Here is a 15,159-nt window from a genome sequence, read left to right on the forward strand (position 1 = left end):
AAAAAAAAACCTAGGGTATATGTCTTCTGGATAATTCATGGAATTTGTAGATTCAATTGTGGTTAGTGGAGATTTCTGAAATTTCTACATCCATTGACAATAAAAATTCTTCCTGAATCTAAAAAAAAAAAGAAAGAAAGAAAAAAAAAAGCAATTTTGCGTGCTAAATCCCCTTCTTGGAGATTCAGGATGTAAACTAATGTATTAAAGGTGTTGGGAAGTGTATACACAAAAATATATTTGTGTATCCCAGTATTTCTCAAACTTACTTGGGCATGGAATGTTTTATTACCCCCTCCCCCAACATAATGTTAATATCCTACAAAAAGTGATATTCACCAGAACATATTTAAGGAAATGCTTCCTTAAATCCTTCTAACCAAGAGTTAACTCATTGTTCTTGGTTTACTGAGACCCCATTTCTCCACCTCCTTGTTTATTATTTTAGTGGCTTACACAATATTTTCTAACTCCACATATATTATCTGAGATATCAGCCCTTGTATGATTTCTTTCTTCTCTCCACTTCCATCATCTATTTTCTGTCACTTGTTCCTTTACTTTTACATTATAAAAGTTATAAAATTTTCCTTCTTTTCTGTAACCACAATTTTCTTCTTTTTTTCTGTATCTGGATCTTCTATAAGACAGCTTGAGTATCCTGAAATGATCCTCTAAACAGTAATATTTTATCTCAAATTTTCTATCTCTGTCTAATGCTCCGCATACAGGAGATTTTCTTGATTTTATCCTCCACTTCTTTAAAAGAATTCTTTTTAAAAGCTTTTTGAAGATATGATTCAATAGAAATTTATTTAAGTGTACTCTTTAAGTATACAACTCAATAAGTTATATTTATAGAATTATACATAATCTAATTCTAGACTATTTAATTCCAAAAAGAAACTCCATACTTATGAGTAGTCACTCTCCATTTTCCCACAAGCTCCACCAGCCCTACCCAACCACTAATCTATTTTTATAACTATAGATTGCCTATTCTGGTCATTCCATACAAAGGAAATCATACAATGTAGGGCCTTTTGTGACTGGCGTCTTTCGGTTAGCAGTGTCTTCAAGGTTTATCCATGTTGTAAAATATATTGGTATTTCATTTCTTTCTATTGTCCAATAATATTCCAGTGTAGAGATATGCCACTTTTCATTTATGCATTCATCAGTTATGGGTATTTTGTTTTTTTATGCCTTTTGGCTATTATGAATAATGCCACTATGAATATTTGTATACATGTTTTTATGAACACACATTTTGTTTCTCTTGGGTATATACCTAGGAGTGGAATTGCTGAATCATAATGGTAACTCTGTGCTTAAACTTTTGAGTAATTGCCAGACTGTTTTCTGAAGCAGTTACACCATATTACATTCCTACCAGCAGTATATGAGGGTTCCAGTTTCTCCACATCTCCAATTTGTATTCTTTTTCTTTTCTCCAATATTTATTCTTGTATGTCTTTTTAATTTTGGCCATCCCAGGGGATATGAAGTGTTATCTCATTGTGATTTTGATTTGTATTTCCCTAACTGACTAATGATATTAAGCATCCACTCATGTGCTTACTGGCCATCTGTATATCTTCGTTGGAGAAATGTCTGTCCAAGTCCCTTTTGCTCATCTTTAAAATAGGCTATTTGCCTTTTTATTGCTAATTTGTAAGAGTACTTTATATAAATCTTGGATACAGGTCACTTATCGGTTACGTGAGTTGCAAATATTTTCTCCCATTCTGTGTGTTTACATTTTTGATAGTGTCATTTGATGCACAAAACTTAATTTTGATGAGGTCCAATTAATCGATGTTTTCTTTTATCACTTATCTTTTTAGTGTTGTACCCAAGAAATCACTGTCTAACCTTTATTGGACTTAATTTCAGCAATTATGTTTAGTTTCAAAAGATATCTTTTTGTTCTGATGGTACTTTTTTCACAGAAATGTGTTTTTACTCTTTAAGTACAATAGCTTCCTATATCTTTATGAGGATACTAATTAGAGGTTTTTATTTTTTAAATTCTGGGCTTGAATTATGATTCTTCCTGGGTTTGTTTGTTTGCTTGTTTATTGGGTTTTCTCCTTCATGCTACTGGTTTCGCTTGTAAATTTCTTTAATGTTTATGTAGTTTTGGGAGACATAGAGGGAGACAGCAGAAACGGGAGGGGCAGAGGAGAGAGAGGGTGACACAGAATCTGAAGCAGGTTCAAGGTTCTGGGCTGTCAGCACAGAGCCCGACACAGGGTTCGAACTCACAAGCTGTGAGATCATGACCTGAGCCAAAGTTGGACACTTTGACTCACTGAATGAGCCACCCAGACGCCCCTCTACTGGTTTTGTTCTCATGTCTTGTGGTCTTTGGCTCTCTATTCATACTTAAAACATGGGGACTAAGTAAATTCTTCTGGTAGCATGAACAGATTTTTCTCAGCTGTTGAATATTTGGGCTTTTTAGGTAAGTCTCTCCTTTCACTGGGATCTCTATTTTATGGGCAGAATTTGTTCACCAACACATTTCACATTAGAGGGGAGTAAAGTAGGGCATAGACAGCTTTTGGGCTAGGGTGTCCCATAGTGCTTTATCTTAGTGTTTGACTATGCAGGAATAACTCTATCTTAGCAATACTAGCTCATCCCTAGGTTATCCTTTCAATTTCTTTGGTGAAGGGATTTGCTTGGAGATGATAGATTGAGTTGTCTTTGCTCTATATTGGCAGGTTAGGGGACTTAAAATAATGGAAGGGAGAGATGAACTGTAAGTGTAGTTCCACTGCAGACAGAATTTAATATAAACCCCTTGGCTTGGTCCCCTTTTCTCACTCCAAACCCTCCTGACTCTCAGCCTTCTGCTAGATGGATTGGCTATCTTTTCCCAGAGCCCATGTTGTCTGGGTTGCCACTTCCTCATTCTGCTTAATCTGTCAACAGGCTTCCATCTGTTTACTGTCTTATAGAAATCTATCAAAAATCTCTCATCAGCTTCTGATCCCTTTTTTGTGTGTTTGTTATTATGAACTTCTTTTTTAAATCAATTTTTAATAGGAGTTGGGATGGTGGTTCCAGAAGGAAATGCAGCTTGTCCTCAGATCACTATCCTGAACGTGAAGCACACCCAATAATTTTAAAGCCATCTTTTATTTCTCTAGAGATAGTATTTCCTGAATATGAATGTGTGTTCCTCTTGGTATAACTTCCTTTTGAAAGGCTCCCTTTTCTGCATGTGATGGCCCTTGAAAGAGATGTTAACTTCCAAAAGGATGAATTCATCCTTTATTAATTCTCTCATCCCTACCTTGCTGAGATACCCATCAATAAATCATGTCTACCTTAACTTCTCTCCATCTCTTCGGCCATTACCTTAACCCAATCTACCATGGTCTTGTAGTGAAACAGTCTTCATGCTGAGCTCTTCTGATCCCTTACTTTTGTACCTTGAAATCTATTTGGCACAAAGAATACAGTAGATGTCACTGCTCTTACAAAAACTCTGTAATGGGGCACCTGGATGGCTCAGTTGGTTAAGCATCTGACTTTGGAAAAGGTTATGATCTTGTGGCTTGTGGGCTCATGCCCCATGTCAGGCTCTGTGCTGACAGCTCGGACCCTGGAGCCTGCTTTGGATTCTGTGTCTCCCTCTCTTTCTACCCCTCCCCCGCTCATGGTCTGTCTCCCTCTGTCTCTCAAAAATAAATAAAAATGTCAAAAAAATTTTTAAAAACCTCTGTAATGATTTTTAATTGCTCATAGAATAAAATATACAACTTCTTTTCCATGGTATACACAGCCCAGTAATGATCTGGTCCTGGCCTATCTACCATTCTTTTTCTCACTATACTGTCCATCTTTCTATTCCTCAAATGTCTTATCCTTATTTCTGATTCAGGTCATTGACAAACATGACCTAGAACCTCTATTTAGAACTTTCTTCCCTCTACCCTGAACATTTGGCTCCCATTCATTCTTTTGTTCTTGGTTTAAATAAATTATTCTTCAGATAAGTCTTTTCTGATCACCTTGTCTAAATAGACCCTCAACCCCAGTCATCTTGATCATTTCCTTCACAGAATTACACATATTTTGTAATAATTTATTTTCTTATTTACTGTGGCTCTCTTGCTAAGCTCCAAGAAGGTAAGAAACACTTTGACTTTTTTTCTTCAATATATACTCAGCACTTAAGCAAGGATCAAATACAAAGTAGGTGTTCAATATATGTTGAGGAGGGAATTTAGTAGTCATCTCACTAGGATTTAAAAGCCTCAAAAAGAGCCTCAATAAACACTATTTCACTGAATATCTGCTTTTCTTCACACTGCCACATTAACCAAAAATAGATTAGGTCCTTACTCTGTAGCAGTTACAGCAACAAACTCCAACTTTGTTAAAACTTTGTAAGTTAAAAGAGCTGGGAAATTAAAACATTAGAAAGCCTAGATGAAAATTAAATAGTAACTTTATCCTAAATGAGTAAGGGAATAAACAGCAAAGGCTATCAACAAGAAAGTAGACAAGAACAATTATAATAAAAATAAACTTCTGAAAAAACAAAAACATGTTTCAAAGTAACAAGAAAAGCAATAGATTCAGATAAAATTATCATTATATAGATGTTGCATACAAGTTTACTAAAGAGAAACAGGAAACTGATATAACCCTAAAGAACAATTCTTACACTTTAGATACAAATCACTGACTAAAAAAAGGCCAGTTCACCAATGAGGAAATGGAAATAATAAAACAAGCATTTTATGAACTATTTCTCATATTCCAGGCAATATGTTAGTCCCTGAAGAAACATGAGACTTCATGTTTCTATCGCTGTCCTAGTGAAGTTATATCCTAACTGAGAAGATATTCCTGTTTAGTCCTGTAACTACCTAAGAAAAAAAGCTTAAAACTGGTTATGTAAAGCTAAAGCTAATGATTATGATTTATATAAATCACCATAATTTATTAATATTACTATACAATGATTTACAATGCTTCACAATCACATTTATGCTTTTAGATCAATGAATTTAGAACCAGCTGTTGAATAAGTCAACATTCATTCAATAAGCATTTATAAGACACCTACTGTATTCATAGGTTCTGAGGCTAAATGAGTAAAATATAGACCATGTCCTGATCCTAGTTCACAGTCTTTTAGGGAAGGCAGATATATAAATAAGTAATTTATCATCAATTTGATAGGTGCTAGAGAAAAAAAATTAAAAATGCTATTATAAAGACAGAGGCAGTGGTAAGAAATTCTGCCTGAGGATGTCAGAGAAGACCTATTGGAAAGAAGAAAAATGAGAGTAGAGAGTGATATTCCAAAGAAAATTACACAAACTAAAAAGGGGCATAGGTATACTTTGATGTAGTTAAGGGCAGATTGTGCACAGGGGGTATAGCTGATTCCTAGCTGCAAAGTGAGGCAGGCACTAGACCCTACAGGCCAGGGGTGCATGTGAAAGTGTTTGGATTTCAAGCAAGAGTGATTTGACCACATGCTGTATTAAAGAAGAGAAAACTACTCAGAACAAATATATGGAGAAATAATTAGAGTCTGAGACTACATATAGAAAAACCATTTAAGAGAAAGAATGATAAGGTTTAAAATAAAAATGAGAAGAAGCTGGGATGTGAGTGATACTAAGAAGTCAGAAATAACAGAACTTAATAACTAACTAATGGAGTATGTGAACAAAAGAGAGGAATGAATGTAAAATGGCCTCCTGGTCTGCACCTCGGGCAAATGGTTATGGTGTCATTAACCAAACGTGGGATAGCAGGAAAGGAGACAACCTAAGGATTTGGAAAATGTTCAGTTCTTTTCATAGTTAACAGAATTCTAATTTAAACAGCCATGTGGCACAGTCTTGCATTAATTAAAATAGAGTAAATTAGTAAAAATGACTATAGTCATTGCTGTGGGGTATTGGGGGGAAAGATATACTAATACACTGCTGCCCTACAACCTGGTGAAGTCATTCTGGAAAGAAATTTGGCAACAAATATGAAAGCCATAAAAATTATCATATACTTTGACCCAGAAACACAACTTTTTGGAATATAGCCCAAGGATATAATTCAAAAGAAATAAAAAACCTATTTGTATAAAGATGTTTATAGCTGTGCTATATATTACAGACAAAAACTGGAAACAACCCAAATGCCCAGCAGTGAGGGAATGTTTAAGCAGACTTTGGTACATTAATGCAATGGAATATTTCATTGCTATTAAGAATGACAAATATGAAAACTATGTAGAAATAATAAAAGGGCAACATAAAGCAATGAATAAAAAATGCAGAACTCAAAATGATGCATATAGAATGATCATAACTATGTAAAACTATATTGGTATAACCAGGAGGATTGGAAAAGAGCTGGTAATTTAGAATGCTGACATTTTTGTTATTGTTGGTTGAGTTGCTGGGAATGTTTATGTGTTTCAAGTTATAATTCACTGTATTTTTATTACATACACATTAATAAAGATAAATTTCCATTTTTTCTGGCATACAAAATTTTTAAAAGTTCTTATCAGTACCTTTCCTTTTCCCTAATGACTTTCTCTATTCTCTGGAGTCCTATTAGTTTTTGGATGTATGGGGAAGTGGACTCCATATTCCATGACCTCCTAACTCAGTTAAATCCCAGCCTTTATAGTCATTCATAGCACCATGTTCCTCTCCTTGTTATTGTCTTAATTTTAAGATCAGCTAATTAATCTCCAGGTCTCCCTTACCATACTGTATACTCCATGAAGGCAGAGAAAGTATCTGTTTTTGTTTATGATTACATTCCTAGTTCTGAACATAACACCCAGAACATAGCAGTTACTCAAGGAACGTTTGCAGGATGAGTGAATTGACCCTGTAGGCCATGTTAGTGAAAAGGCATTTCAGTACCATGAAATACATTGATGAAATCATTACGGAAAAAGGACAATCCAAAAGAATAACTACATGGATTAAAATGATAGTCACACACCTTGCTTTATTATATATTATGAACTATGAATAAAGTTCTATACATGTGATTCTTATTCCTCAATTGTAATACATAAAAGGAAATCAACCTATTTCCATCACAACCCCCTCCCGCACACACGGAGTAATTTTCAAGTTCAGTGAAAGTATGCAAAAGGAAACCAAGAGCTGAATTTGTGGGTAGGAGCCAAAATCATGAAATTGTTGTGTAAGAAAAAGGGGAAGTTGCTCTTGAGAGACAAGGGGAGAAAAGAGAAGGATGGGGAAAGGAGAGCTGAAGTAAGGACTTAGGGATTCTTTGTAAAAAGGAAAGTGCCTAAAATTAAATTTCAGGTTATTAACGTTGTTACACTGTAAATCTGTATGCTTTCCCAAACCTTCAATAATGTCTGCTATGTTAATTACCTTAGATCAAGACTAGGGCACCACAAAAGGAGGAGAGAGAGTTCTAAGAGCCATTAAGTCACAAGGGCCATCCTGGAGGTTAGCCAAAGGTTTCTCTCCTCAGATAATTTCTCTTTGTATTCATATGGCATTTATCTAACTTCATTTAGAATGTGCACTTCACTGGAAAATGTCTTACTCATCTTTGAATTCTCAGGAATAACCATATTCATCCCAGAGTATGACAGGATGGCACATAACAGGTGGGTCTTGGTGCATACTCTGTGTTCGGGGGAACTTCTGACTCTCCCCACTTCATAGTTCCCACCCTTCCTGCTTAAGTCACATCTCCACTTTGGGTCTTGGATTCAACATACAGCCTTCCTCTTCTTCAGCCTTCCTCATAACATTCCCTCAGACATTCCCTTTGACCCTATATAACTGGACATAACCTGCATGGGTTCAATTGGGCCTGGCCCACCAGCAAGACTGGGCATAGTGCCTCATCCATAACCAATGCTTAGAATGATTATTAGATTCAGTCAAAGTAATCACATGGTAGCAATTCTCTAGAATACCTACTAATGAGTCTATCAGTTAAGTAGTGCTTGAATCTACAAGTAGTAATCTACAAGTAGTAATAGTGATTCTCAAATTTTTAATCCAGCTCCAACGGCCAGGGTTATGTTAAGGTTTACTTTCTATAAGAGGTCACAAGAATACAGTAATAGTATTTTGACTTTTTAAAAATATAAAATGCTATCAAATGCTTTAATATTAAATGTGTTTTTTAAAACAATGTAATCCCTTCCAACCTGCCCAAGAGATTGTGATACCCTTCCCCAGTCCCACCACCTCCTGCTGACTGTGGAAGGCCTGGAGAGATGAGAAGTTCTTCCGTTGTTTGATGGAGAATCATTAATTTAGAGTTGGGGAAGTCACTATGGAAAAAGTCTCTCCATCTTTCTTAAGACTACAAGTAACCAGGAAAAATACAAATACATTAATCCATTACACTTATGAATAGTGTCATACGAACTGCTAAAAAATATGACCTACCCATCTAGGAGGGCAATGACGTTCTTCCTGGGCCGCCCAATATTAGGGCCATACAAGCTGGCTCTGGAGTAAATCCGGATGGGCTGCAACAGGCTCTTCAGCTGGATGTAATCCTTTCCCAACTGGCTGCCATTTACTGCCCGGCCATGCATGGTTCGATAGTTATTTGGCTCTAGATTAAAAGCAGACATGCAAGTCAGAGTTGAGAAGGGTAAGGCTCTGCCAACATTTTCCTGTCCACATATCTCTCTGCTTTTTTCTTAACAATGTGAATAAAATAGCCAAAAAGAGGGTGTGAACTAGTTTAACTCGAGGAACCATCATAACAAAAAGTCAAGTGCTATTTTACCATTCTCCTCATTTTCAAATAGTCTTTTAAAAGATCTCCTACTCCACAAAAGAGAGACCATACTGATTTTGGGTGATACTTTATAATGAATTATAATGAATAATACTGGGTTGAATATTGTCTCCCAAAGTTCATGTCCACTTGTAACTTCAGAATGTGACCTTATTTGGAAATAGGGTCTTTGAAGATGCAGTTAAGATGAGGCCATATGGGATCAGGGTGTACCCTAAATCAAGTGACTGGTGTCTTTATAAAAGAAAGGAGAGGGAGGTTCAGGTACACAGACATACTGGGAAGAGGGCCATGTGTCGACAGAGGCAAAGACTGGAGGGATGATGTTATGCCAAAGATCGCTGGTAGCTACCAGAAGCTAAGAGCAAGGCATAGAGTAGATTCTCCCATAGAGCCTCCAGAAGGAATCAGCCCTGGCAATGCTCTGATTTTGGGCTTCTGGTTCCTTGAACTGTGAGAGACTAAATTTCTGCTGTTTTACACCACTGAGTTTGTGGTAATTTGTCATGACAGGCTTAGGAAACTGATATAAATGGTAAGAAAGCAAGGCTTTATAAAGATGGTCATTGTACCAAAAAGAAAAATCTTGGGGTGTCCGGGGAGCTCAGTCAGTTAAGCATCCGACTTCGGCTCAGGTCATGATCTCACAGTTCATGCATTTAAGCCCCACGTCAGGCTCTGTGCTGACAGCTCAGAACCTGGAGTCTGCTTCAGATTCTGTGTCTCCTTCTCTCTCTGCCCCCCCCCCTTGCTTGCACTCTGTCTCTCTCTGTCTCTCAAAAATAAACAAATGGTTAATAAAAAAAAAAAAGAAAGCAAAAGAAAAATCTTAATTTTCAATAATAACAAAGTGGCTGGGTTAAACAATTTAGAGTACAACATCCTCCCTCAGTTTCTATTAACTTGGTGTTCTAAAAGGGCAAGGAAAATCCTAAAAACCAGCAGCTCCACTGCTGGAAAGAGCTAACTTGATTTGGAATGAAGCACATGACCCAGGTAAGGCCAACACCTTGGTTACCTACAAGTTTTGATACTGGTAGGGTCAAGAAATTGACCAGCAGAGACTTGCTAGAAATTTAACAGGGAAATTTTGGGAATAGGACAGTCACAGTGGGCCTTGATAAGCCCACACATACCCTTTGTAGTCTGGAAAGCTGTGTGTGCTCAGTAGACTGGAGAGGGCACTAACTATCCATGTACTGACAGATGAATGTGAAACCTAGCACATTCATAAAGGAGACATAACAAAGCATGTCAAAAAGGAAAAGTCAGTGAGAATTGTAAACTGTTTAAATTTGGAATGTGTTCCCCAAATCACACACAGATCCACTGGCAAAGGTTAGAAGTCTTACTGGCTTAAGGTAAGCACAACCTCTAATCAATCATTGTCTCACCATTAAGCTATGATGACTCAGGGGCAATTTTTAGGAAGCTGGCCTAGACAATGATTAAAAAATAGAAAAACAAGATATATCAGCAGCTATAAAATGCAAAAGAGACAGATGCTACACTATTAGTCCAGGTAAGTTACTAAACAAACAAATAAAAACGAAACAACAGAAACAACCTCTGAGATGGAGGATTTGGAATCTAGAGTTGTTCAAACGTATTATTTAAAATGTATAGTTTTCAACAACAACAAAAATTACAGCATGCAAAGAGATAGGATAGAGGGATCCATAAAGAAGAAAAAAAAAGTAGTCAATGGAAACTGTCTCCTAAGGGAGAAGGACTTCAAAACTACTATCATAAATATGTTCATAGAACTAACAGGAACAATACAAAATTAAAGGAAAGTATGATTGTATCGACTAATCAAATATAAATGAAGAGAGATATTATAAAAATGATCAAATGAAAATCTGGGACCTGAAATAACTCTTCACATACAGAGGAACACAATGAAATTATCAGCTGAATTTTTACCAGAAATAATGGAGGTCAGAAGACTGTAGAATGACATATTCAAAATGCTGAAAGAAAAAAAAATTGGCCAAGAATTCTATATGTAGCAATCTATCCTTCAGAACTGAAAGCAAAATTTACATCTTAAAGATTTTTTTTTAAGTTTATTTATTTTGAAGTGCAGAGCCTGATGGGGTGCTCAAACTCACAAACCACAAGATCATGACCCGAGCAAAAATCAAGAGTCAGATGCCTAACTGACTAAGCCATCAGGTGTCCCAAAATTTAGACCTTAACCAGAAAAACAAAGAACAGAACTTGTGAGAAAATCTGCCTTACAAGAAATAAGAAAGGGAGTCTTTTAGGTTGAAAGGAAATGATACCAGATGGTGACTCAAAACCACACAAAGAAATATAGAACACTAGTAATGGCAATTACATAGAAAATATAAAAGATAGTTGAAAATATCCATTACTCTCCTTTTTTTAAGTTTATTTAATTTTGACAGAGAGAGAGAGAGAGTCCATGGGGCTCAAATCCATGGATTGGGAGATCATGACCTGAGCCAAAGTCAGACACTTAACCAACTGAGCCATCCAGGCACCCCTCCATTACTCTTTTTTAATGAATTTGAATAATAGTTGCATAAAAACAAAAATTATAAAACTGTGTTGTTGGGCTTATGACATATGAAAATGTAATGTTTATAATAATAATGGCTACAAAACAGAGAGAAATGGAGTTCTATTGGAGTAAATTTTCTATAGTTAAGTGGAATTAAGTTAGAATTACTCTAAAATAGATTGTAATGAATTCAGATATATTACAATAAGAAATTACTAGGAAAATAAGTAAAACAAAATAAAAACAAAGAAATTAAAGTGGTACATTATACAATATCTCTTCTGCATAAAAAGGCAGTACAGGATGGTACAAAAACAGACACTCAGATCAATGGAACAGAACAGAGAACCCAGAAATGGACCCACAAACATATGGCCAACTAATCTTTGACAAAGCAGGAAGGAATAATCAGTGGAATGGAAAAAAGACAGTCTCTTCAGCAAATGGTGCTGGGAAAACTGAACAGTGACAAGCAGAAAAATGAATCTGGATCACTTTCTTACACCATACACAAAAATAAACTCAAAATGGATGAAAGACCTAAATGTAAGAAGGAAACCATCAAAATCCTCGAGGAGAAAGCAGGCAAAAACCTCTTTGACCCTGGCCGCAGCAACTTTTTATTCAACACATCTCCTGAGGCAAGGGAAACAAAAGCAAAAATGAACTACTTGGGACCTCATCAAAATTAAAAGCTTCTGCACAGTGAAGGAAACAATCAGGAAAACTAAAAGGCAGCCGACGGAATGGGAAAAGATATTTGCAAATGACATATCAGATAAAGGGTCAGTATCCAAAATCTATAAAGAACTTATCAAACTCAACACCTAAAAAATAAATAATCCAGTGGAAAAAATGGGCAAAAGACATGAATAGACACTTCTCCAAAGAAGACATCCAGATGGCCAACTGACACATGAAAAAATGCTCAACGTCACTCATCATCAGGGAAATACAAATCAAAACCACAATGAGATACCACCTCACACCTGTCAGAATGGCTAACATTAACAACTCAGGCAACAACAGATGTTGGTGAGGATGCGGAGAAAGAGGATCTCTTCTGCACTGCTGGTGGGAATGCAAACTGGTGCAGCCATTCTGGAAAACAGTATGGAGGTTCCTCAAAAAGTTAAAAGTAGAACTACCCTATGACCCATCAGTTGCACTACTAGGTATTTATTCAAGGGATACAGGTATGCTTTTTTGAAGGGAAACATGCACCCCAATGTTGATAGCAACACTATCAACAATAGCCACAGTACGGAAAGAGCCCAAATGTCCATCAATGGATGAATGGATAAAGAATATGTGGCATATATATACAATGGAGTATCACTCGCCAATCAAAAAGAATGAAATCTTGCCATTTGCAACCATGTGGACGGAACTAGAGGGTATTATGCTGAGCAAAATTAGTCAGAGAAAGACAAACATCATATGACTTCACTCATATGAGGACTTTAAGATACAAAACAGATGAAAATAAGGGAAGGAAGGGAAGCAAAAACAGGGAGGGCAACAAAACAGACTCTTAAATATGGAGAACAAACAGAGGACTACTGGAGGGGTTTTGGGAGGGGGGTATGCTAAATGGTTAAGGGCATTAAGGAATCTTACTCGTGAAATCATTGTTGCACTATATGCTAAATTGGATGCAAATTAAAAATAATAAATTAAATAAAATGGTAAAAAATAAAGGCAGTACAGGATAAACAGAGGAACAAAAAATGAAATAAATGGAAAACAGCAAGATGGCAGATATAAATTCAACAATATTAACAATTACATTAAATGTAAATGGATTGAACACTCCAATTAAAAGCAGAAATTGTCAGGATGAATAAGAAAACTAAGATCCAACTAAACAGACATACTTTAAAGTAAAAGATACAAATAGGTTGAAAGTAAAAGGATGAAAAAAGATATACCATGCAAACAGTAACCATAAGAGAGCTGGAATGACAATACTAATATTAGACAAAATAGACTTTAAGAGAACAGTGTTACTAGACATAATGTGGGGCATTTTATAATGATAAAAGTGTTAATTTGTCAGGAAGATATAACAATTATAAACATATACATACCAAAAACAGAACACCAAAATACATGAAACAAAATTAAATAGAAAAATAGAAAATCCAACAATAATAGGAGACTTCAATATGGTATTCTTAGTTATCAGTAGAACAACTAGGCAGAAAATTAGCATTGATATAGGAAACTTAAATAACACTATCAGCCAACTTGACCTTATTGATATCCTTAGAACACTCCACTCAACAGTAGTATACCCATTCTTTTTTTAGTGTATATAGAACATCCTTCATGATAGACCATATGGTAAGCCATCAAACAAGTCTCATATATTTAAAAGGATTAAGTCATATAATGTATGTGCCCTTCTCACAACAGAATTAAACTAGAATTCAACAACAGAAAGAAATTTGAGACATCTATAAATATTTGGAAGTTAAATAATCCATGAGTCAAAGAAGAAAGAGGAATTAGAAAATATTTTTAATGAAATGAAAACAAAAATATAGTATGTAAAAGCACATGGGATGACACCAAATGCATAATCCATGAAAGAAATAATTGATTAATTAGACTTGATTAAAATTAAAAGTATTTGCTCTGCAAAAGACAATTTTATGAGAATGAGAAGACAAGCCACAGATTGGGAGAAAATACTTGCAAAAGACACATCTGATAAAGGACTGTTATCTAAAATATACAAAGAACTCTTAAAAATTAGCAAAAAAGAAACAAATGACCCAATTTAAAAATGGGACATAGACTTCAACAGACACCTCACCAAAGGAGATATACAAATGGCAAATAAAAAATGTGAAAAGATAAAAACAATATGAAAAGATGCTCCACATATGTCATCAGGGAAATGCAAATTAAAACAACAATTAAATACAACTCTATACTATTAGAATGACCAAAAATTGTTAACACTGACAGCACCAAAAACTATGTAGAATGTGAAGCAACAGGAATGCTCAGTCATTGCTGGCAGAAATGACAATTGATATGGTCATTTTGGAAGAGTTTGGTGGTTTCTTATAAAACAAAACATACTCTTACTATATGATGCAGCAATTGTGCTCCCTGTTATTTGCCCAAAAGAGCTGAAAATTTATGTTTTTACTTTTGGCTATGCATGGATTTATGGCAGCTGTATTCATGCTGTATTCATGCCACAACTTGGAGGCACTGAAGATTTTCTTCCATAGGTGAATGGATACATAAAATGTGGTACTTCTACACAATGGCATATTATTTAGTACTAAACAGAAATGAGGTAGCAAGCCATGGAAGGACCTTAAATGCATAACATTAAGTGAAATAAGCCAACCTGAAAAGGCTACATAGTGTATAATTCCAACTATATGACATTCTAGGAGAAACAAAATTAGGGAGAGAGTAAAAAGATCAGTGGTTGACAAAGGTTGAGGACAGGAGGAAGGGATATATAGATGGACCACAGAGGATTTTTAGGGCAGTAAAAATATTTTGTATGACACAATAGTGCTGGATATGTCATTGAACATTTGCCCAAATCCATAGTATGTTCATACTAAGGTAAACCATAATGTAAACTATAGACTCAGGATGATTATGATGTATCACTGTAGGTTCACCAATTGTAAAAAGTGAACCACTCTGGTGGGGGATGTTGATAGTGGGGTAGGCTATGCATATGTGGAAGCAGGGAATATAAGGGAAATCTCTACTTTCTTTTCAATTTTGCTGCGAACCTAAAGCTGCTCTAAAAAAAAGGTGTTTAAAAAAAAAAATAGAGAGCCACAATGAGATAT

The 15,159-nt window shown here is 35.6% G+C and overlaps 1 protein-coding gene across 2 annotated transcripts in view; it reads right to left on the minus strand.

Annotated features, from left to right (window-relative positions):
- The window catches only part of HPSE2 (heparanase 2 (inactive)), a 665,523-nt gene that overhangs the window by 229,823 nt on the left and 420,541 nt on the right, over nt 1-15,159 (minus strand). For both annotated transcript variants that reach the window (XM_040486115.1, XM_040486116.1), the window contains exon 5: nt 8,436-8,607. In XM_040486115.1, the coding sequence (XP_040342049.1) occupies nt 8,436-8,607 (172 nt within the window). The remainder of the gene's footprint in view (nt 1-8,435; nt 8,608-15,159) is intronic.

The sequence above is a fragment of the Herpailurus yagouaroundi genome, unplaced genomic scaffold (genome assembly GCF_014898765.1).
Source record: "Herpailurus yagouaroundi ecotype Mexico unplaced genomic scaffold, PumYag 163, whole genome shotgun sequence".
In the NCBI taxonomy this organism is placed as follows: Eukaryota; Metazoa; Chordata; class Mammalia; order Carnivora; family Felidae; genus Herpailurus; species Herpailurus yagouaroundi.